The sequence below is a fragment of the Strix aluco genome, chromosome Z, assembly GCF_031877795.1.
Source record: "Strix aluco isolate bStrAlu1 chromosome Z, bStrAlu1.hap1, whole genome shotgun sequence".
Classification (NCBI taxonomy): Eukaryota; Metazoa; Chordata; class Aves; order Strigiformes; family Strigidae; genus Strix; species Strix aluco.
The window spans coordinates 93,958,695-93,980,468 of record NC_133971.1 but is presented as its reverse complement, the minus strand read 5'-3'; the positions used below and the strand labels follow the sequence as shown (position 1 = coordinate 93,980,468).

The 21,774-nt window shown below is 45.5% G+C and overlaps 1 protein-coding gene across 1 annotated transcript in view; it reads left to right on the top strand.

The window, feature by feature from the left end:
- The window catches only part of MYO5B (myosin VB), a 165,110-nt gene that overhangs the window by 72,209 nt on the left and 71,127 nt on the right, over positions 1 to 21,774 (top strand). The window contains exons 11-16 of the mRNA XM_074812741.1: positions 3,677 to 3,758; positions 5,313 to 5,453; positions 13,734 to 13,856; positions 15,150 to 15,233; positions 20,446 to 20,595; positions 21,246 to 21,343. Coding sequence (XP_074668842.1) covers positions 3,677 to 3,758; positions 5,313 to 5,453; positions 13,734 to 13,856; positions 15,150 to 15,233; positions 20,446 to 20,595; positions 21,246 to 21,343 — 678 coding nt within the window. The remainder of the gene's footprint in view (positions 1 to 3,676; positions 3,759 to 5,312; positions 5,454 to 13,733; positions 13,857 to 15,149; positions 15,234 to 20,445; positions 20,596 to 21,245; positions 21,344 to 21,774) is intronic.

Genomic DNA, 21,774 nt, shown 5'->3' with positions numbered 1-21,774 from the left:
TTGATTTCAACGTGGACAGCCATGGCAGCAGAAAGGATGTGAGAAGTCAGTGCTGGAGCATTGGCGTAGCCCACCGCCTGCTCATCTCCATCAGCGACTGCTGCAACACGGCAAAGTTTACAGGAACACTTGTATCAAGTATCATGAGAACATAGTCCTCTTTGGTTTGGGATTTCAGTGGGGTATGGCTTGAGATGGTGGGAGAGGTTTGCAAGTGTCTGTCCTAGGTAGACAGCACAGGGCCTGGAAGATCTTAAATCATCAGCTGGCATTGGCACAGTCTGGTTTAAAGACTGTATGAGATGGAAAAGCTGTTTCCCATCAATGTCCCTGCAAATAGAGATTTCTGCAGGCCGGGATATGATAAATGAAGTGTTGAGATGGAGCCATGTGGACAATAGTGGATCAGTGCAGAAAATTGGATGTCTGAGTTAGAAAATCAGATGCAGTCTTTCAGAAATCTGAATAAAAGGACGCTTGAGGATAACGCTCATGAAAGATTAAGCTGGGCTTGAAAACCTGTTAGTGTGGAAGAAAAACCTCCCTTAGTTGCAGGTCTCCTGTGCGTCACATCCAGCGCGTGGGCTCACAGATGCTTTTACAGCACTGGTGTCATCGCAGGATACAGCAGGTTTTTTTCCCACGGGGACCTGCAGGTCCTATTGAAAGAGGCAGGTTTGCAGGGGAGGAATGTCCATGCACCGGACGGTAATGCTCGTGTGTGAGTACACTCTCCAAAAGAGACCATAAATCCCTTTCAGAAGGGGGTATCACTGTCTAAATGTTAAGTAATTAACAATGCAGGGACTTTGGATGCTGACAACCTGACTCTCTGCCGTGCTTGGGAGTGGTTTTGTTCCCAAAACTCAGGTTATTTGGGAGTTTTAATGCATTCTGCCAAATATTGGAATTTTTTTTTTTTTCCTAAATGTCTACTGTTTTTTACTTTTTCTCTGGGAGAGGAATTAAGCTGGAAAGGCAGCAAGCCTTCAAGCAACCTTCATCGCATGTCCCTGACATCCAGAAAACACCTCTGTCCTGGCACTCCTAGGGGGAGGACTGTCCTGGCACTCCTAGGGGGAGGACTGTCCTGGCACTCCTGGGGGGAGGACTGTCCCCAGGGGTGGGATTTCTAGGGACAGGGTCCAAACCGAGGGTGCAGAAGCTGTGGGATTTGTCTCCTAATTCTCGGCTCTGCATCCTTAATTCTCTGTTAACACTGAAGTGAGAGGGTGCAGCATTAAAAGCTTTTATGTATATACTGAAAGTGTGTCATTTGGTATAGTAGCAATACTGCAGTACATCTGAAGAGTGGATTCATGTGGCATTCCTGGACTTGGTGGGGACGGCTTGTTTGTCCTCTGTTTGCCATGTGAAGGGAAGTGTGAACACCCAGGTGGCCAGCTGTATGCTGGACGTATTTATGAACTTTAAATATTTTAGGATAAACCCTGGTGCTGCAGTGGCTTTAGGAGATATCGGTCGCACAGCAGAATAGGGAACAGGAGAAGAGCCAAAATGCAGCATTTTCCCTCTGACATCTGCTCATGAGAACTGTCCCCAAGCTGGGTTGTGCCTTCCCAGGAGCCACGGTGATGGGTTGGAGTGGTGAATGTGGTTATGTTTTGCACCAAGATATAGTGCCCTAAAATGAACAGAAACCAAACGGCCATTGGTTTGCTTTTCCCATTAGGATGTCATCTTAGCGCAGTCACTTTGTGTGGGTAGGACCTCCTGGCAAGGGCATGCACGGAGCTGGGGACCAAACTGCTCTGTCAATTAGCAGATTGAACTGGCAGGGTCCCCTTAATTAGCAACTTCGTGAAATCTTGCTTGGAGTTAATGTTGTACAGCTGCTCTGCCCCTGGCCAGCACTCACTGAGAGGGTTCATAAATCACATCTGGTGTCTCTGAAGTGGAAAAAGAGTTTCCACTCTGATATCTTTTCCTCTTGTACCACTGCTCTCATGGCATTTTTCCACCTAACTTGCCATGCCTCTCCATCTCTGTTTTAATTAAATCTTTTCTTACCCTGTTGCTCTGATCATGAACTTGCAAGAGTTGGTATTTTCAGGGAGTCCTGGGAAAGTCACGTCCCTTTAGTTGCAAGAGCTGAAGGCGCCAATCGCTTGGCACGACGGCTGTGCAACCAAGATATCAAGCACAGGGACATGTTCATCACTGAGGCCCTGGCCATGTGTTTAATATAAACACGTATTGGTCCCAAACACCAGATTTTGTTTAATTAAAGATTGTAAAGCTCGGTTCCTGGGATGGGAGATGGATTGAGTATCCTCTGCTCAGCACGGGCTGCACCAGCTCTGGGGGAAATGCCAGCCCTGGGGCAGGTGGAGGGGGAGCAGTCCTGTGTTTCCTCGAGGGCTGTGGGGCTGATGAAAGCACAAAAGTGTCTCTTTTCTCCCAATCCCCCTTTTCCTTTAGCAGTTTCGCATTGCCTTTCCCTGAGAGCTCAGGTATTTTGTGTTATGAGGGCATTTACCACCTGGCAGTACCTGGGGAGAAGCTGCATTGTGTAGATAACAGCCAGGTAGTTCTCAGAAAGTACCAGAAATACTGATTTGGGGGGTGTGTGTGTGTGTTAATTTATTTAGTGCTTTAAGACAGTTCTGCCAGCTCCTACAGCATCTATTACCAGAGCAATTATTTTGCCACGTGTTTATCATTACAGCAGCTTATTTGTTAAGCACAGGGGGCCTTGCCACTTCTTTCCTTGGTTTAATCCTTACAGTCATGTGTCAGAGACTTTTTTTCCTCCCCCTTCCAACTGTGCCTTAAAAATAGAAATATAAATAACATAATTCCCTGTGATAGCTAAAAAATGTCTTTTTTTTTTTTTTAAGTGCAAGCCCAGCTGCCTATCCCTGTCCCTGGGTGTCATGTGCTTCCGCCCCTACTGCCCCAGGGGCTCCACTGCCTCTTAACCTGCTTGCCTGTAGTTTGTGTTACTAAAACTGCGTATTTTTTCTTTTCTAATTGTGACTAGGAAGCCAATTTTGAGCTCAGTTTGGAGTTGGCTGGTAGCTCGTGGAGGGGTAGGATAATGTTTCAGCGAGGGGAGCTATGGAAGCACTGGTGATCACCAAGACCAACACCAAACTCCCTCTAAGAAATGTTGGAATTGGAGCTGAAAGCACCATTTCTCCTTCTGCCTTCCAGAAGTCGCTTACATGTATCTAATTTTTGTGGTATCAGGGATGCAATACAGAGTCTATAATTATGAATTTAATACCTTCTTTTTCAGCTCTGTTGAATTGCATTAAAAATACCGTGTTGGGTCATTTAAGACAGCAGCTACTGTTTCTCCATCACCTTTGCCGTAAATATATTTGGGCTTAATATTTCATAATATTTTTCCAAGAGAGGCTGTTACATGTCTCGTCTCCGACAGCACTACTGCCTGATGGGCAGGAAACTATGGTCGTTCTGAATATCTCATTCATGCGTGGCAGAAGAGACCTCTTGAATCCCTTGAGTTGTGACAACGAAAGATAGACGTTTCGGGGAATGAGGAATAAAGTGTAGATCTGGGGTAGGAGGAATGCAAAGAGACAGTTGAATAACTGGTGTTCCCCATCACGCAGATGACATCGTTGCAGAGAAAAGTAGATTTTGAGATGAAGCAATGCTTAATGCTGATTTATTCATTGCTTTGCAGATTTGAAACTTTTGAAGTGAATAGCTTTGAACAGTTTTGTATCAACTATGCGAATGAGAAGCTTCAGCAGCAGTTCAACTTGGTAAGGTCAGCTTGGAAACGTTCCATAAAACTTAGCAGAAAATGTATCAAGGTGGGATTATTGTGTGTCTGGCTTCTGCTTAATGGCATTTACTTGCAGCCTGGCCAGATTGCATGGCCAGCATGAATGTAGTCCTTGGGATACTGTCTCTCCTGGGCAACGACTATGCATTGCAATTGCACTAAATAGTCATATCAAGTTGAAAATGTTGCTTGGTTCATTTATAAGCTTGATACTGGAACCAGGTTTGCAAATGGTTTATGCAAAGGTCCATTGATGGTTTTGAATAAGTAGATAGTTTGCCAAATTTTTTTTTTTTTTGCGTGGTTTCAGATGTAACTGAAACCTGGATGGTCTTATGCCGCGTCCTGATTTCCAGTGTGAGACAAAGCATGGGTAGAAACCTGCCCAGTAAGTGTGGCTTAAACCTCTGCAATGAAAATTCTGTATTAAATAGCAGGATTGGGCACACTCCTCATTTTTCACTTGGCCATGCCTCACAAAAACCTGAGATTCTTCTATTTTATTAGATACAAGCGCTTACCTGCCCTGGAAATGAGACCAGTAAGGGGTTGTCTTCTGCTTTTGTTGTAAGCAGGGAAAAAAAATTACTATTAGTTTCAGGATACAAGGGAAAACTTGTTAAATTTGAGCAGCTAAGTAATGCGGAGTAGTTTGGCACTTTGAAACCGTATCATATGCATGGACGTGAACTTTTGCAGTATATCTAATGCATCAGATCACTGCTGCTAAACATGAAAAGTAAATTATGGGTTGAATTTGCACTATTGATATCTTAGTATGTCCAAATATCACTTCTGAAGCTTATAAATTCAAACTCTGAGATGACATGTTTGAAGAGATTTTAAAAAGCTATCTTTGAAGAAAAAAGTGCATTTGAAAAATCCTTTTTTAATATGCTTAGAGTATCGCAGAAATAGCCAGAGACAATTTATCTGCTTGGGCAGAGGTCTGAGATATATAAGCCATGCAAAGATATTTTTTTTTTTTAATTATGTTTAAAAAAAATTAAGAATCTGCAATAGAAGTGTTCCTGAGTCAGTTAGGACTGCTGCTGACCTCCCTCCTAGGACGATGGGTGCTCTTTGGGAAGCTCTGGTCACAGATGGGGTCACACGCCCTCAGCCCAGTGCTGCAGGTCCCTAGTTTAATCAGCAGAGCACTAAAGGAGAGAGGGATTTTTCTCAGCCCAAGAGATATACATGTCATTGCCATTTCAGTGTATGGCTTCCACTTAGATGTAGTGACAGTTTCAGTCATTTTCTAGGGAAAATCATTGAAAGCCTTTTCCTTTTTTATTCCTGCTCCATGGTTTCCTAGTGTAAAGCTTTTATTTTTCTCACCAGAAGCTAGATTGTGTAAATGGCAGAGCTTGTATGAAGCTGTACGTGAGGGCACCTAAAGCTTCTGCAGCTTCTGGATGTGCTGAGGGAACACTCTGCTCCAGCGGGGACAAGTGGGTGAAAGGGGAAGGGGCTGACGCTGTGATGGCTGAGGTCACGCTCCGTAACTCTGCTGTTTTTCCACTCTCAGCACGTGTTTAAGCTGGAACAAGAAGAGTACATGAAGGAGGGAATCCCTTGGACTCTCATAGACTTCTACGATAACCAGCCCTGCATAGACCTTATAGAAGCAAAACTTGGTGTCTTGGACCTACTGGATGAAGAGTGCAAGGTAAAGAGGACCATCCACCTTTTCACTGACATTTTTATTTTTATAGAAGATTAAAGAATGGGCTTTAACCTGCGGTATCTTGCAAGAGGGTGAACATCTCCTTTCACGTGCATTGCTGGGGTGCTCATGGCTAGGGTAGGCTGTTGGCATTTGCTTTGCTTTAGGACCATTCAGAGACTCCTTAGCAGATGTTTGCTACCAGCCTGGGTGCCTGATCTCACTGTGTGTCGCCAGAGCTCAGGTTTCTGGCCTGACTGTACTTAGGAATAGCCATTGCTTGCGACTTTTTGATTTCTTCAGTGTTATTCAGGATCTGGAGTTCCTCCCTGTGTGAGAGACGACTTGTAAAAACAGGTCCTGAAAGAAACAGGCCTGTGAGAAACAAAGACTGAGAAAAACAGCCTGAGAAAGAGATAAAGGATAGTGGGGGGAGTGGAGGCCCTCCGAGCTAAGGAATGTCTCAAACACTCACAGGTAACGAAACTATAGTCATGGAGTGGGTAGTGTGGAGGTTGAAGCTGATAAGGCTGCCCGAATAACACAGGATGCAGCTGGAGGGGGGAGCCCTGTGGAGACAGGACAGCTCTGCTCTGGGGCACCTGGATGAGTTTCAGGGCCCATCTGTCCAGTGAATGACTTTTGCTTCATTATCCACGAAATGCATATTAAAGATGACACCCCTGAATATGCTAATGAAGATTGACAAGATCATGCTAATTGCATCATCCCATGAACCACCTTACCCCTCCCCATATGTGGGATACGTAGGCATGTGGGTTGACCCAGGGGATGGACCCACGGAAAGTGTGTATAAATGGAGGGGGGGCAAGGAGGGGGGCAGTTCGAGAGTGAAGGGAAGCGAAGGAGACGGATGCCTCCTGGAACCCTTGCTGATGGGATTGACGCAGGAACCCAGACCAGTGATCTCTATTCCTCTATTCTTTCTATCTCCCTCCTTTCCTTTTTCCCCTATTCCTTCACTACCATTAAGCAATGCAAGGCATGCTGTATTGCCTGCCACAAGCGTTACATACTTAGCCAGTTATTGTGTACCCAGTTGGTGCATTGTGGGAAGTTAATAAATGTCTGGACTTTGAGACTTGTCTCACCGTTGTCCACTCCATTGAGGATTTACGAATCTGAGTCACTTGTCTCCCTCATCTGAGCGGGACGTAACACGCCGTCTCAAACCTTATTTTGTCTTGAGGGAAACCTGAGCCCTCTTGAGATAACTATTTGGGGTAAAGTCAATTACATTTAGTGTACAGACTTCAGATGCTTGCAATGTCAGGAGAGTTTGCCCTTTTACCCTCTCTCTCTCATACCAGCCTAAATTAAATCCTGCTTAAAAGTTGAGAAGAAAGGCCAGAAATGCAAACTTTAATGAGAATCCATAAGAAAGGTTGGACTCCTTGTTCACTCCTTGTTCAGTCATGAATTATCAAATTCCTGTAGGAACAAGAAATGTAAGAAGGGAGATTTTCTTGAGAAGTTGGATGCCTGTTTTGAAGGTCTTTGGCATGAAGAGTAGGTGGAGAGTCCAGAGTCTTTAGGTGTGGTAATGTCAACAGGAGAGCTGATGTAGTGATGAAAAGGGCTCCTACACTGGGTCAAGCAGCTCCTATCCCTTCCAGTTCTCGTGTCTGCACAGCAATGATGAGGAGAAAATACTGGAAAGACTGTTATCAGATCAGGTTATCATCGTGTTACTGAAGATAAAGCAACTTGAGCGCTGCACATGAGTGGTTGTAAGTGATAGTCAGTGGGTTGGTTTTCAGACCCTTTGACACAAAAAAAACCCCCGAGTATACAATAGCTAGAAGTTGAAGTTAAACAGATTCAACTGTGAAATAAGCCTTTTTAATGCTGAGAACAGCCTGGAGGAAGGGGATGGTGACTGCCTTCCTGTTGGATGTGGCTGCCTTGTGGAGCCTCAGGCTGGTTTTGCTATGTTGTGATCAACAAGTTGTCTTGGGAAGAGTTTGCATTGCAACTTGGATGTATGGTGTGCCAGGAAACGTCTTACTGATTGTAGAAGGACTTGGAGGGTTTCTGAACGAGGGCAGGGAAGGGTGAGGCAAGGGGTGGTGGGAGAGCTGAAGCAGGGAGTAGGCCCCTCACCAGGATAGCCAGTGTGATAAGAGAGACACAATGATTTCTTGTTGGCTCTGTGGGATCCATGGATCAGACCCAGCGGCTCCAGGGCAGGAGTGACAACATTGCATCAGAGGGAACGGTTTTGGGTCTGTTATTTAGACTAGCATCCCTGTTGGGATTTCAGGAGATGTATGACCTGTCCTTGTCTGGGAGAGAGGTGACCTGTCAAGTGGCTGCACTCCTCCAAGCGACAGGGCTGCCTTCCCAGGCACAACAGGGCTGTCCCAACCTGCGCGTCCCACGAGCTCAGCCCTCATCTGAGGTACAAGCAATCCAGCTATCTCTTTGTGATGAGCCGGAGTTGGGGCTTTGCCCTTTTCAAATCCAGTCTTGGAAAGACTCCTTTAAAAATGAGAACAAATTAGACCTGATTTGATGCCCTTAAAAATAGCATCTTAGCCAGTGTTGGCTCAGAAGGAGGTCAGATTATTTGCTTGATATTCAGCACCATTTCATCTGGTCTCTGCACTAAGTCTGTTAAATTCTTCAGACTCGAACTGGCTCCTGGGTGTTGTGAGGACCATAAGGGAAGTTTCCCTCATGCCATATTGGCTCATAACGCCCCTTGCTCCTCTCTGAAGCACCCATCCCCAGTTGCTGCTGGTGACATTTCATTAGATGGAGCAAATCCTATGCGACATCAGTAATATGGGCAATTTTGCTGTAGATCTGCCTGAGACTACTTTTTCCATCTGTGATTTTTTTGACCAGAAAACTAAAACACAAGATCTCTTCCCCCTCCACATCAAATGCCAGTTATCTGGCTATTTACCTGTCAGTGGGGAATGCTGTCATTAGTCACAGGCCCTTATTATGGGCCCTGTAATTGTCTCTTTTATAATAACCTGCAAGCGTTCTTCCAGCTTTATGAAAATTTCATCAAAGCCTGTCAAATGAAAGCACCAGTTTATGGATGAAAACCCTCACCCCTGCAGCAGTGTTTCATGTCTCAGGGAGAGCTGGCCATGGCGGGCATGGGACCACAATAGGGTAATTGCAAGTCATCTTGTTAGTACATACAATGGTGGATAAATATACTCTGGGACTTGAAAAGGCACCGAGGGGTTCCTGGTAACGTAATGAAACATTAACACAAATGCGGAGGCTTTGTCGCTAATGTTCTCGCTTCACAGTATGGATTTTTTTTTAAATCTTTAACGTAAGATTGGGGAGGGGGTGGTTGGGTACCTGCTGAAGCAGTTCAGTGAACAAAGGTCATAGACCTTCAGTGCATAATGAGAGTCTTGTCACCATTTAGAGGAGGAGGGGACAGGTTGAAACGGGAGCTGGCAATGAAAGAGAGGGCTCTTGAATTGAGATTGAAATTTTAAGGACTAAACTTGTCTCACAAAAGCAAACGATAGAACCCTTAGCTTTGAAAAAAGAGGCCTTTAGGATGTGTTCAGGTTTGGGGGTTTTTAGACAGAGATATGAGTTGGAAGGTGTTGTAGAACTTACTGAGGTTGGAGGGGGCTTCTGGAGGTCATTTGGTCCAACGTCTAGTTATGTCCCTGTTCTGCCCAGGAAGCCTTATAATCTCCATGGGACTATGACCTTACATCCTCTAAGTGACCTTGGAGTCCTCAAAGAGCCTCTTCTGCATTTCCTGAACTGGAGGGTCACCTGCCTGGATCTGAAGCTTTTAGGATCTCTTGGTTTTGTTTTGACATAAAAAGTGGGAGTTCGTGTCCCATGCACAGAAGTGTCATTGGCCAGAAACCAAGGCCACCATGACTGGCACAACATTGAAGTGCTGTAGCACAAACTGATGAGACTGAAGAGGAGGGAAAGGGGAGAAGGGCATCTGGGAGAACCTCCGTGCTACTAAGCTGTGAAATGTGGAGGGAGTCACCATAGGGCCAGAGATGGTGGTGGGAAATAACCTGGGATAAGAGCAAAATCCTTGAGGATAGCAAGGAGACCAATGTAGAGCCTATTAGAAGAGACAGGCATTAAGGAGGGAGGCTGTCTTATGAAAATCCAGTCGTGGGAAGTTGGGAGGGCATGTGGAAGACTTGCTTGGATGTCTGGAGTGGCTTTAGGGTATGGTTGGCCTTGTTGTAGAGGGAATGACTTTTGCAGAGGGGACAGCAGACTTTGAAGGCTTTGTGGCTGGAGGGAACATGTGGAGAGCGACTTCAGTGCTCTGGAGAGGAGGAGTCAGTTGGGGTTGATCTTTCAAGGGATTAAATTATCCTCAGAGGAAACTGAAAATTCTCTAAGAAATGCAGTCAGGTCTCTGTATCAAAGCTGGATGAGGTGTCCTGCTTTTCCGGCTGAAACTGCTTGCTCCGAGGGAGTGCTGAGTGTCTTCCATATACTTCCTAAGTGTCATTTGGGAGTACTGTCAAAAATTGCTGTGGATGTATGGATTTCTCCATGAGGTGTTCAGCTGCCTGACTGCTCTCTTGATTTGCCTATGCTGTTGGGATGGGAGTAGGAATGGAAAAATTAGTGAAAAAATGTTTCTGTTAGCATGAACATGCATGTAAAAGGGTTTGATCAAGAGCAGGCTGGTTGGTGGGGTTGATGTGTCACTCACGACATCTTTGTCCAGGTATTTATTATGGATCTTAGTCAAATTCTACTGAGGAGCGATGTGACCCTGAGGCTGCCAAAGGCGGATGTGTCTAACCTACAAGCTCTCTCATGTTCTCAAACTCTGTCGTGGAGCCGTTTTGTGTTTTATGGCACGTTGCCATCGTGTTACGCTGTTAACATGCCAAATGCATTTTCTAACACTGTTCAAAAGACGCTTTTTAACCTTTCCTGTGTCCTTCTGTCAAGTGCCAGAAACACTGAAGTCTGCTTCTAGAAGACTGTTTTCCAATCCTGCTTGTCTCTGTGCATCGTTGTGAACTTGGGTGTCTGAGCAAATGTGTTTTCCTTGTCTGGACTTGTTAGTTTTTTGAACATCAGAAATCAGCACGTTGCCTTCCTGTGCCGCCCAGTCCTGTCTGGGGGGGATTTCTCCTCCATGAGCAGGTACACAGAGGTTGTATCTCCGGGCTTTCCTTTTGGGTGGATCACATAAACTGATGGCAGAGTAACCTCGCCTACGTCATGCTGTCAGCTTTTATGACTTCAAAGTCAGGCACATCACTTGCAGTGGAACGTGTCTGCGAAGCGCAGAGAAAGCCCAGGCTCTTCAGGCTTTAACATATATTGGAGGGAGTGATAAGGAGAAAGAAAATAAAATGTAAATAGCTCCTACTGTGTTTTCAGAGGGCTGACTTTTAGATCATTTGAATGGACCTTTGTGGCTTTTATCCAGTTAATTTTTCTTCTGTTGGAAGTGATGGTGGAGGGAATCTCACCCTTTAGTCCAAGCAGCTCCAAGTACCTCCCCAGCTGTCTTGTGGTTGTGGTGCGTTCTTGACCCTGGGATGTTTCTGATACAAAATTGGTGGACTCGAGCCTGGGGGCTCATCCTGGCCGCACTGGATAGGTTTGATTTTGGTTGCAGTAGCTCCTAGCAGCTCAGAGGACAGTGTATGGAGATGGGGAGGTGATGCTGGCTGGGATAACGCTGCCTGACAGATTTTACGCAGAGTGATGGGCTGAGGGACGGTGAGGACAGACGAGCAGTGACCTTGTGAAATTACTGGTCTAAGGTTTTTCCTGTTTAGGGATTTCCATACAATACATGCAAGGCAGTCGGTTTTCCTCTTCCTCGTCTCCTAAAAAGTCTTGCACTGATGGGATAGTCTCTAAATAACTTTCTCAGTGGCTCTAGAAGCCTTCAACTGCCAAGGCAATGCCAAAAGCTGTTGTTATAGTACAGATAATTGCCCTAGTAGTTTTTATCTCTGGGACTTGGTCCCTATCAGGTGCTTCTCAGGCAGCTAAAAATACCCAGGAGTGAGCAGGGAGTGGTGCGGGTATGGCGAAACCCTCTTTCTGGGAGGCAGAAGGGATGCCTTTGAAGTTCAACTCTGAGATAAGCAGGTTTTTCAGCAAAGTCGATGGCCTAAAAAAGAGCTGGTTCAGGATAAATCTGCTCTCTGCAGCATCTGGCAGCCTAGATGGCTGCAGTGCTCCTGCAGTGCTCCTGCTCTGCACCTGCAGCTTGGTCCTGAACAGGAGAGACCTAATGGTAGCTCCAGAAAGGATGTTTTTTATGTATAGATATGAAATATAACTGATGAAAAGAAACCCATCTGCATTTAGGTAACTCCATAGTTTCAACATGCATGTCTATCTTGCATAAATAAAATGTATATAATTGTATAAATAAGTGCCTTTTAATATTTATATATAGTCTATGTTATTTCTGTCTGTATCCATAATTGGCTACACTTAAAACTGTAAAATCTAAATACATCTGGAACAGCACATTAGTGGCTCCTGCATTTAATGCAGCCACTTTTTCCAGTTAAGGGAGGTGGGCAGGAGATGCTTGTCCCTGTGTCCAGAACCCTTCTGGCGTGTTTTGGCTTGGTTTTATGAAATCAAAGGCTGTTTCAGAGCAGCATAAAGAAATATTCCTCATCTGTCTCAGTTTTCCTCCTTACTGTTTGCTGCTCCTATTTCCTCTGTCACTTTTCACATAAAGGTCTGTGTAAAGACCTGATGGATGATCCAGATCTTCCCTTGACGTTGCATAGTTGTTCTGTGGTTTCTAGACTTTGTCCCATCTAATTTTAAATATTTCCTAACACTTTTATTCTGACTCCTCTCTTTTTCTAACCTAAATAATCCAGTCATCCATTTTTTGTTAAAAATTATATATGTGTGGTGTTATTGCTGTGCTGCCGTAGGAAGCAGGGATGGAGGGTCCACCAGCCTGTGCCTTTCCCATCCCTGTCGGACAGGCAGGAGAGAGGGGGATGAACCCCATCTGCTGTGGTCCTCAGTCCTCAAATATAACAACTTCACTTTTTGTTTCCTTTGGTTTTCAAGAATTTTGCTTTGTGGCAAACTTGTTGTGCTGGAAAAGTACAAAATAGATGATATTTACAGCCATGGTGCTTTCCTCAAATGCCCTGATGTTTTTTTAAAAGCTTTGGGGATTCTGGCTGTTAGCAGAGAGGGACCTAAACATACCATGAAAAAAAAGAGTCTTTATGGCAATTGTAATCATGAGAGTATCAGAAGTTACGTTATATTGTCATATGCTGCTATGCAGCTATATGTACTTACAAAATAATAAAACAAAACCAAATTATTTTTTCTTTTTCCTGATCTTGGCAATATATCAGTAAAAACTGCAGGCGCTGGGTAGGAAGCTAAGCTCAAACCCTCCTTGTAAGTGCTGATTTGTCAAAAGTAGCCGATTTCCTTACTGCACAGGTAGCGCTGTGAGGGGTTTTTTTTAGTCATTGCAGTTGTTTTAGGATTTTTCCATTCTCTGCCCGATCCTGCCAAAGCAATGTCTTGGGCAACACCTGATATCTTGATGTACCATGGCCAAATCCTTTCAAGGGCAGGTTCATGTAGGACTTGCACCTTGATTTCGGAGTAAATAGGATGCACAAGGAGCATCATCCATGAGATTAGTGGCACAGGAGGTTGGATGCATGGAAGGGGGCACACGGAATCCTTTGGCTGTAGTAGGACAGATATGTGGGTCTGAAGTCCCAACCCTGTGTGCCACTGGGGTTAATGCATCCTGTGTTTGGGATCCAAGTGACCCCACCCCAAGCCTGCTGAGAGGCAGAAGTTTCTTAAGAATTATTTTATTATTATTTTAATATTTTAAAATTATAACTTTATTATCATGATTATGTTAAATGAAATGAAACAGAACCTCTTGCTTGTTGTCTCAGGTGGCAGTTTGTAAAACTATTTGGTCACCAGAAATTGCATTTAAAAGGTAACGCTGGTGCCTGAGCAATTAATGTAACTTAAATGCAAAAATACTTGTTAACCTTTTTCCCTGTAAGAGCTCTTCTGGCTGTTGGAGCAGAATCAGCATTTGGGTGTTTTTCACTGAGAACAAAATTTTAGCATGAAAATAAAATAGCACATGCTCCCAGAACTGGTGGGTGGACTTTGTTTCTCAAATATTCCTGTAGCTCATGTGGACTAGAGGAAGCCCTCAAGGAAGGTTCCTCCAAAACCTCCCTGCACCTCCTTTGCATGCCTGCCCATGACTTTTTGGTCCGTTTTCTCCCCGTCCAGGTTCCCAAAGGCACTGACCAGAACTGGGCGCAGAAGCTGTACGACCGGCACGCCGGCAGCCAGCACTTCCAGAAGCCCCGCATGTCCAACACCTCCTTCGTCATCCTGCACTTCGCCGATAAGGTCTCTGGCCGCGTGTTGCGTGTGCTGAGATTTGAATGCAGAAGTGGGAAATGCGTGGAGGGTGGGGAAAAAAAAAAAAAAAAAAGAGCCTCCAGAAGGAAAATTAGTTTGTAGCACCAGTGAGGTGCTTTTTGGTGATAGGCATGCCTGGTTGGCAGTAATCTCGGTTTGCTGCTCGAATCTAGATCAGCTTGGAGGACTTCAGCATCCAAACTATTGCGCTAAGCTTTAAATAGTTGAGCTTTCTAGATGGGAGAAAAATCCTCTTTCTCAAAGCGGCAGCAAAATGAATTTCTGTAGGGCCAGCTTGACTGAAAATGTATTGGAAAAGGGAATTATTTTTGAAGAGCATGAGCTGCGAGCATCAGCAAGGCACGGTGGGGAGATGTGCTGGGAAGTGACCCGGGGCTGATCCCACCCTTCTGAGGGAGAAGATACCAGCTGAGGGACTCTAAATCTCAGTGTCTGGTGCTGAAGGGTCTTGTCCATGGGCTCCAGCCTCACCGAAACCCTGATGTGACAGGCACCGCTCACAGCAAATAAGAATCTTAAAAGCTTGCAGTTACCCAAAACACATGTTTGTTTAGAAATGAAAATGTGAGACCAACCTGGCGGCGTGTCGGAGGAGCCAGATGACACACAGGTGTTGTGATCCTGTACAGGTGCTTCTCTTAACCAGGTCTGGCCTGGATGCGAGTGGCACTTTTCAGGGCAAAGGTTGATACTCGCTGTTCCCAAGACATGTGATTTTGCAGATGTATCCTTCACAATATCTCTTTGCAAGTTTTTCCCTCCTTTTTTTTTTTTTTTATTGTTATTTTGTTTTTTTGTCAGTTATTTCAGCCAAATTCAAATGTAAAAAATAAAATTTTCTTCTGTCCTCTCTACATTCTTCCTTTGCATCACAACCCTCAGCAATTTCAAAAACAAGAGACCTACAAGAGCCGTAGCCACGGCATCTTGTGGGGTTTATTGATTAGCTCACAAGGAGTTCAGGAGTGAACAAAAGAGCATGTAGATGTACTGATGGTCTCTGCATTTTTACCCCTGGTTTCCATGGAAGTGCGGCTGGGTCCCATACAGAGCAGTTTAATGACTAAGAAACAGTTTGTGTTTGCAGTAGTGATTTTGCTTTCATTCAGATTCACTTTCTTTGATTAAGAAGTGACCTTTAAACTCCAGTTGCTCCCCCCCTTCTCTCTCTCAGGTTTTTCAGGCAGTAGGGGAGTGGTGGGACACAGCATCTTGTCCCTGTGTGGTTGGACTTTACCTTCTTCCTTTGTCTCCTGCTAGGTGGAATACCAGAGCGAGGGATTTCTGGAGAAGAACAGGGACACCGTGTATGAGGAACAGATCAACATCCTGAAAGCCAGCAAGGTAAAAGCAGCGAGTCGGGAGATAATCAGCACTGCTGCTTTCCAAAATGTGAGCTTCATGCTTGTGTTCCTGTGCTGTGCTGTGCTGCAGCAGGTCGTGTATGCGAAAGTGGTTGGAGGCAGCTATGTGAACAGCAGCAAGATAGGCAAATAAATAGGGTGAGGAGGAGGGAATTAAGGGGGGAGAGGAGGGATGAGGCTGCTGGGTGGTGTGGTTGCATCCAGGTGTGGATGTGCATAGTCCTCTGCTCTCCTCTCCCCTGGTGTCGGCGTCCTGTTGAGGCGCATCAGAAAAATCTCTTCTTTTTTGGTCACTGAGAGCAGAAGTCAGGAAGTCCCCAGTTATGGGACAGCATAAATCCAACTTAATTCTTGCTTGGAACTCCCCACACAGCACCTGGCACCAAATATGTTCTCAAAAGTGTGTAGAGTCACAGGTGATCCTGGGATTAAGAGCCACTGCCAGCAGTGTGGTTTGTAGAGTGTGGGTAGTGTTGCTGACCCTACCACCCTTCTGTCTGAAAATGGCTGTTCCCCATAGCTGTAGTCCATCATACTTGGCCCCGTGACTTTTAATTAATAATTAGTATGCAAAAAATAGGGTTAATATACAATGCTGGAAATCTAACGTGAACTCTGAGACATTCCAGCTGCTGTAGAGCTATTTTACACTGCTACCAATACGTAACTTTAATAAATTAACACACATAGATGACCACGCTTGCTGTCACTCCTGTATTACAAGATTTTGTGCCATGTACCTTTCCTCTCACGAGTCTTGTACAAACAACTTGTTGACGCCTCACTGCATCAAGTGCCAACAGAGACGTATTGACTGACCTCGAATACCAAGTCTCCTGGTAAAGAGCTTTTTGGCACCTAGAGTTTAAAGTCTCTGTTAGTCCTGAGGGCTGGGAACTTGGTGGGCAGAAAAGCAGTAGCTGTGAGGCTCTGCAGGCTTTGGTGTGGGTCGTGCCTGCAGTAAATGGAACGCTTGGCAAGTGGGCTTCAAGTTGGAGAATTTACAGTTGCGTGTCTGAACTGAGCAGCTTTTACACTGATTTCCAGTACTGCACTTCCCTTCTCCATGAGTGCTTGGGTGCACCGTCTACACTTGGGTGGGTTGGGTTAAAAGTGTCAATAACAGACACATCTAAGGAATGACAAGTCCCCGTTGTTTAAACCCAGACCAAGAGTTCCTCCCTGCAACCTTGAGTCTTTCATTGTCAGTTAATGAGTTGAGACTTTAAACGACCTTAACCCTTCTGGAGAAGCTCTCTTACAAAGAAGTTAGTATGAAAATCCAGCCCTGCAAAGTCCAACACACCATGCAGCAGCCAAAAATTGAAACTGCATGACTCTGGGCCAGCATTGTTTCCACCAGACTTTGTGTGCAGTGTAGGGAAGGAATATATCTGCTTTTCTCCAAACCATTTCAAAGCCTCCCCCAGCATGGACCAGCTTGTTAACTTGCATTTATTTTTTTTCCATTACAAATTTTGAATCACACCTACATGTTGCAAGCAGATGTGTTTGGTATCCAGATTTCTCCTCTTTGTGCCACATTCCCTTGGGTTTATGGTTTGGTGTGACCTTCCAAATGCCACCCTACATAAGGAATGTGATGAGGGGAGAGGGAGGAAGTATTCTTTTTAGGAGCATATCAAGCAGTAGTTTGCTCCTGGCAAAGTTAAGAGAGATGAGAATGGGAAATTAATTGAGCGTTGTCAGTGGCTTGCTCTGTGTCTCAGCAATGAATCCATATGAAGATGGCAAGATGTGAAATTTTCTCAATTCATGGGGGTAGTTGCAAGTCTAATAACTGTGAAGCTGGGCTTTAATAACACCCAGATCAAGAGCTCTGTGTGTTTGGGAAGCTCATAGCCTTCCCAGAGTAAAAACTGGGCATAATTAGAGCTTATTAGAAACATCAGGTAACCTGCAGGAATAATTGATGCTGTAAGATGAATTATTTAGCCAGTGCTGAAGCTGCTGTTGAGGTAGTGCTGCAGAACTGGCTGTGTCTGATAGGGATTTCTGTTATACTTCTCCCCATAGGTGCAGAGGAGGAATGTAACTCACTGGAGTAGTGTGTTGTAGAGTGGTGGAGATGATGCCACCTGCAACTCATTTGAAAAAAGGCTGAAATGGGTTTATTAACAGCATCTCCTCTTCTTCTCTTTCTCCTAGATAGGGACTACAATATAGTATCAGAGCAGGCTGAGCTTTGATTTAATACAAAAAAACCCCACCAAACCCTGCTCCTTGCAACTGGTTTGCTTGACCTAAAAAGCCATTAATGTGTATGCCTCAGAACCAAAGATCTGGATTTAGCTGGCCTGCAAATTAATGCTCCTTGGGATCAGAGGTTAGGACCTTGTGAATTCACCATGGTGGCTCTGTAGGTGACACCAAAATCTGCATTTGTGATCCAGCTTAAAACACTCTCAAATGCACTTGGCTCTGAGATTCTTTGGGTGACAGTTTGATGAACTTCAGCATTTGAGCCACTTCCTTAATGACGTGGAAGTGGTGGCTGTCATCAGCCCGTGCCAATGCCGTGCTGTCCTGGGAGGAAGAGCAGTGCTTCCCTCAGCAGGAGCGTCCTCACTCTCCTCCTGCAAAGCCTCCAAACATGATGTTCTGCTCTTGCTTTCCCTAAGTCTGTTGGCCAGCAGATGCAGTTATTGTGATTTTTTTTTTTTTTTTTTTTTTTAATCTTGCCTGCCCTGTGCCCTCCAGGGATATAAACAAATAATATTTTTTTTCTTTTGCTATAAAAAGCAACCTGGTTTCTCTGAACCAAAAAGAGCAGCAGTGGCAGTGCTGAGCCTGCTGCTCAGATGTGCTAATTTGACTAAAATGCAAATTTGTGCTGCAAAAGGCTGGGCCGGGAGGGCTTTGTCCTGTACTCAGGATCAGGCCTGCATACAGTATTCACCACATTCTTCTTCATATTCCCACTAAAGGGATACACAGGGCAAGGGGGAACACTCAGTTTAACATGGCAAGGACTTAAACACCTCTCTGTCAGCAAGTGCATTGCTGATGAAGCGCTCCCACCAAGGCAGAGCTGCGTTCTGCTAATTAGAATGCAATTACTGCCATCAACAAGAGGGTGAAAGAGACTTTATAAGGCAGTTAATTAGTTTTGTTAGCACTGGTCAGCTAAAACAGTCGAAAGTTGATGTTCTTTGGATTAAGGAAACAGATTTGAATACTGATTGAAAACGTGGGGGGATGCTGTTAAGATATCATATTCCAGTCCTCTATAATTACGAGTAGTGCCCCAGCAGTTTCAACTCTGCCAGCTGGGAAGGAGGGATTTGTCCTTCTCACTTATCCCCCCCACATCCATGGAATAGGTCCTGGGCTGCTATAGATGGTCCCAGTCACAGCAGTTTTGCTTTAAGCAAGCTGAAAGCTCGCCTCAGAGATTCTTGTTGAGCGTTTGTGCAGGAGCAAGCACTCTCGTTATTAATAGCAAGCGGACGGAGGGGTTGGTGACTTTCCCAGCTATGCATTGAGAAGATGTTTTGAAACCTGAAATTACAGCTGTGGGTTTTACCGCATTGTCAAGCGCGAGATAGCAAAGTGGAGCCTGTGTTGGATGTCTTCCAGCTTCAAGCACGTGCCACCAAAACATCCCATGTTTTCAGGAGTCAAAGCAGCCAAGACAGTGACGTGTCATCGAAGCACAACAGCTGTCAGGGTGTCTTTTTGGGGGGGATAGAGGGTTAGGCAAAGAAGGTGTGAGCCTTTTTTCTGGTGGGAGTTGAGTGAGCTGCAGAGATAAAGATAAAAGCTGTGAGTATGAAGCAGATCCTTAGCAGGTGCTGTCCTGGAGCCTGCAAGCAATCTGCTAATGTAATGCAAACAGTTTCCCTCCCACAGCGGTATTTAGGCTGCCGTGCTAGCAAGCTGTGTGAACAGCCTGTGGGACCAGGGCTGGAAACATTCCTGTCTTAGTCCGGGGATGTGACAGAGAGCCAGGCAGCCCTTTACGGCACGGGGCTGTCCATTAATGTCTATAAACTGGTAAACCCCTGCACTCTTCTTGGGGTTTTAAAGGAAATACAACCAAGTTTGGCTTTCAGAGGAGCCTGGTATGGAGGCGGGAGCTTTGTGCAGTGCGCTGCTGCCTTGTGTCTGTTTTTGCGTGGATGTGTCGGGCACGGTGTGCCGCAGACAAGGGAATCGTGGTGCTGGAGCCCCCTCCCAAGGATGCTCCAAAGTGGGTGTTGCTGGTGGTCTGTGTGCTGCTGGGGTGGCATCATGGTGCTTTGGCAGTGTCACTGGGCTGGAGCCCACCTCAGCTGCGGACAAGTGAAATGCCACCTGTGACAGTGGGTTTTCTTACATTTAAGAATTTACTATTTGAATGTAAGTGCAGCTGTAGAGGGAATTTGGGTAGGTGTATAGCTGGAGTCAAGCTGTGAAAATCCCCGCTAAACAGACCACATTTATTGTGACTTACTTAGTATTCAAGTTCCTCAGCCTAATGCAAATTTGAAGATCCTGCCCCGTAAAAAAACCCAAACATTAACTCCATTTGCCAGCTCGCCTGTTCTCCCATTTATGAAGTGGAAACGTTGCTGCTGGCTTGCCAGAAATCCCAGACTTCAGGGATCTGAGGAGCTAAATGTGGTGCTTTCAGGGCTGCAGAATAGCGGTCCTGCTGTCACCTTGCTCATTCACACTGAAATGCAGGTAATCAGTGAGGAAGTGCTGGTGTCTCTTAATTGTTCAGAAAAGCAAGGGTGCATCTGGGGCTGTGGTGGGAATGGACTGCTGCCTGTCCTCGTGTGGAGACCCTGTTCCTGGGGCATGCGCTGTGCCGGCAGCATCCTTGCTGTGGTCAGGACTGGATGAGTACCTTGAAACTAAGCCTGGGAGCAAGAGTCACCTCACGTTCAGGAGGTTTTCTGCCTTGGACAACACTTCAGCAATCCTTGCAGCTAGCCATTCTCTTTTTTTCTTTGCTTGTTTGATTTGATGTGCATGTTTCAAGTTTGATGAACTACAAAATGGAATGGCCAGTGGTCCTGCTCTGACGTGGTTTATGTGGGCAGCATTTCTTGCTTTCACTTTAACGCTCTTTTTTTCCCTCCTGGTTTAAGATGGGTTAAAAATGACCAGGGCAATGTGTCTTGGGTGGGTTCATTTGGCAAAGAGCAGGGCCAGAGGTGCTCAGGTGTTGTTTTTTGTTTTAGTATCAAATGGTAGCAAGCTTATTCCAAGATGAGAAGGATGCTGCACCCACCACTTCCATGACAAAGGGAACATCCAAAATCAGCGTCCGTTCTGCCAGACCAGTAATCAAAGCTGCTAGTAAGGAGCACAAGAAAACAGTGGGGCACCAGGTAACGTATGATATGAGTGAGTTGGCTGGGGAGACGTTTTTACAGTTAAGATCTTAGTTCTTCAGTTTGAAGCAGAGATAAATAAAAAGTGGTTGCAGGGGGAAAAGTGAGGAGACTATTCTGTGACCCATGTTGTAGGATGGGAATGGCTTGGCTGTTGCATTTTGGACACCTTCTAGCAGTGTCTCTGGAAGAGCAGGCTCAAGTAGTCTTGACTGGAAGCAGTTGAGACATGGCCTAAGGAAGGGTGGAGACCACTCTGGGATTCACTGGACTGTATCCCAATTTTCTATGGTGCTCATAAATTGAAACAACTTGAGAAAAAAAGCTTTTTTCCCCCTGTGTAGACAGTCAAGCAGCACAACACAGGCCCTGAGAGGTTGTGCTATCTCCCCCCCTGGAGATTTTTCAAGACCCAACTGGGTAAAGTCCTGACCAAATACCTGTTGCTCTTGTACCTCATTGAGCTGGAGGGCTTCCAGCTCAATGTCAAAGACACCCACCAGTGTCTTCTCTGAATTGCTCCTGCATGTGCGGGGCTCATGGGGAGGTTCAGGCTGGCACCACAGGTGGCTTGCAGTGCCTGCCAACTTGGGTTGCATGGTACAGCACCTTCAGCCCTCCTCAAAACAAGTGGTTTTGTCTTTCAGTTCCGCAACTCGCTGCGTTTGCTCATGGAGACTCTGAACGCCACCACCCCGCACTACGTGCGCTGCATCAAGCCGAATGACGAGAAGCTCCCTTTTAAGTAAGTGGGCTTTCATATGAGCAAATGTGTTCAGCATTATAGCTGCAGGGTGTGCTTTGGACTTTTCTTCTTGCTGAAGAGATTGCCCCTCTTGTGATGCTGTTCCTGTAACTGGAAGGTCTCCGTAGTTTGCTGGAGTCACTTCTCTTGGGTTTCATTATGTGGTTTTTGTGCCCATGAAATCACAGAATCACAGAATCATTCAAGTTGTAAAAGACCCTTGGGATCATCGATTCCAACCCTCAGCCCGACTCTACAAAGTTCTCCCCTACACCACATCCCCCAACAGCTCATCCAAACGACCCTTAAACACACCCAGGGATGGGGACTCCACCCCCTCCCTGGGCAGCCTATTCCACTCTCTGACCACTCTTTCTGGGAAACATTTTTTCCTCATGTCCAGTCTGAACCTCCCCTGTTGCAGTTTAAAG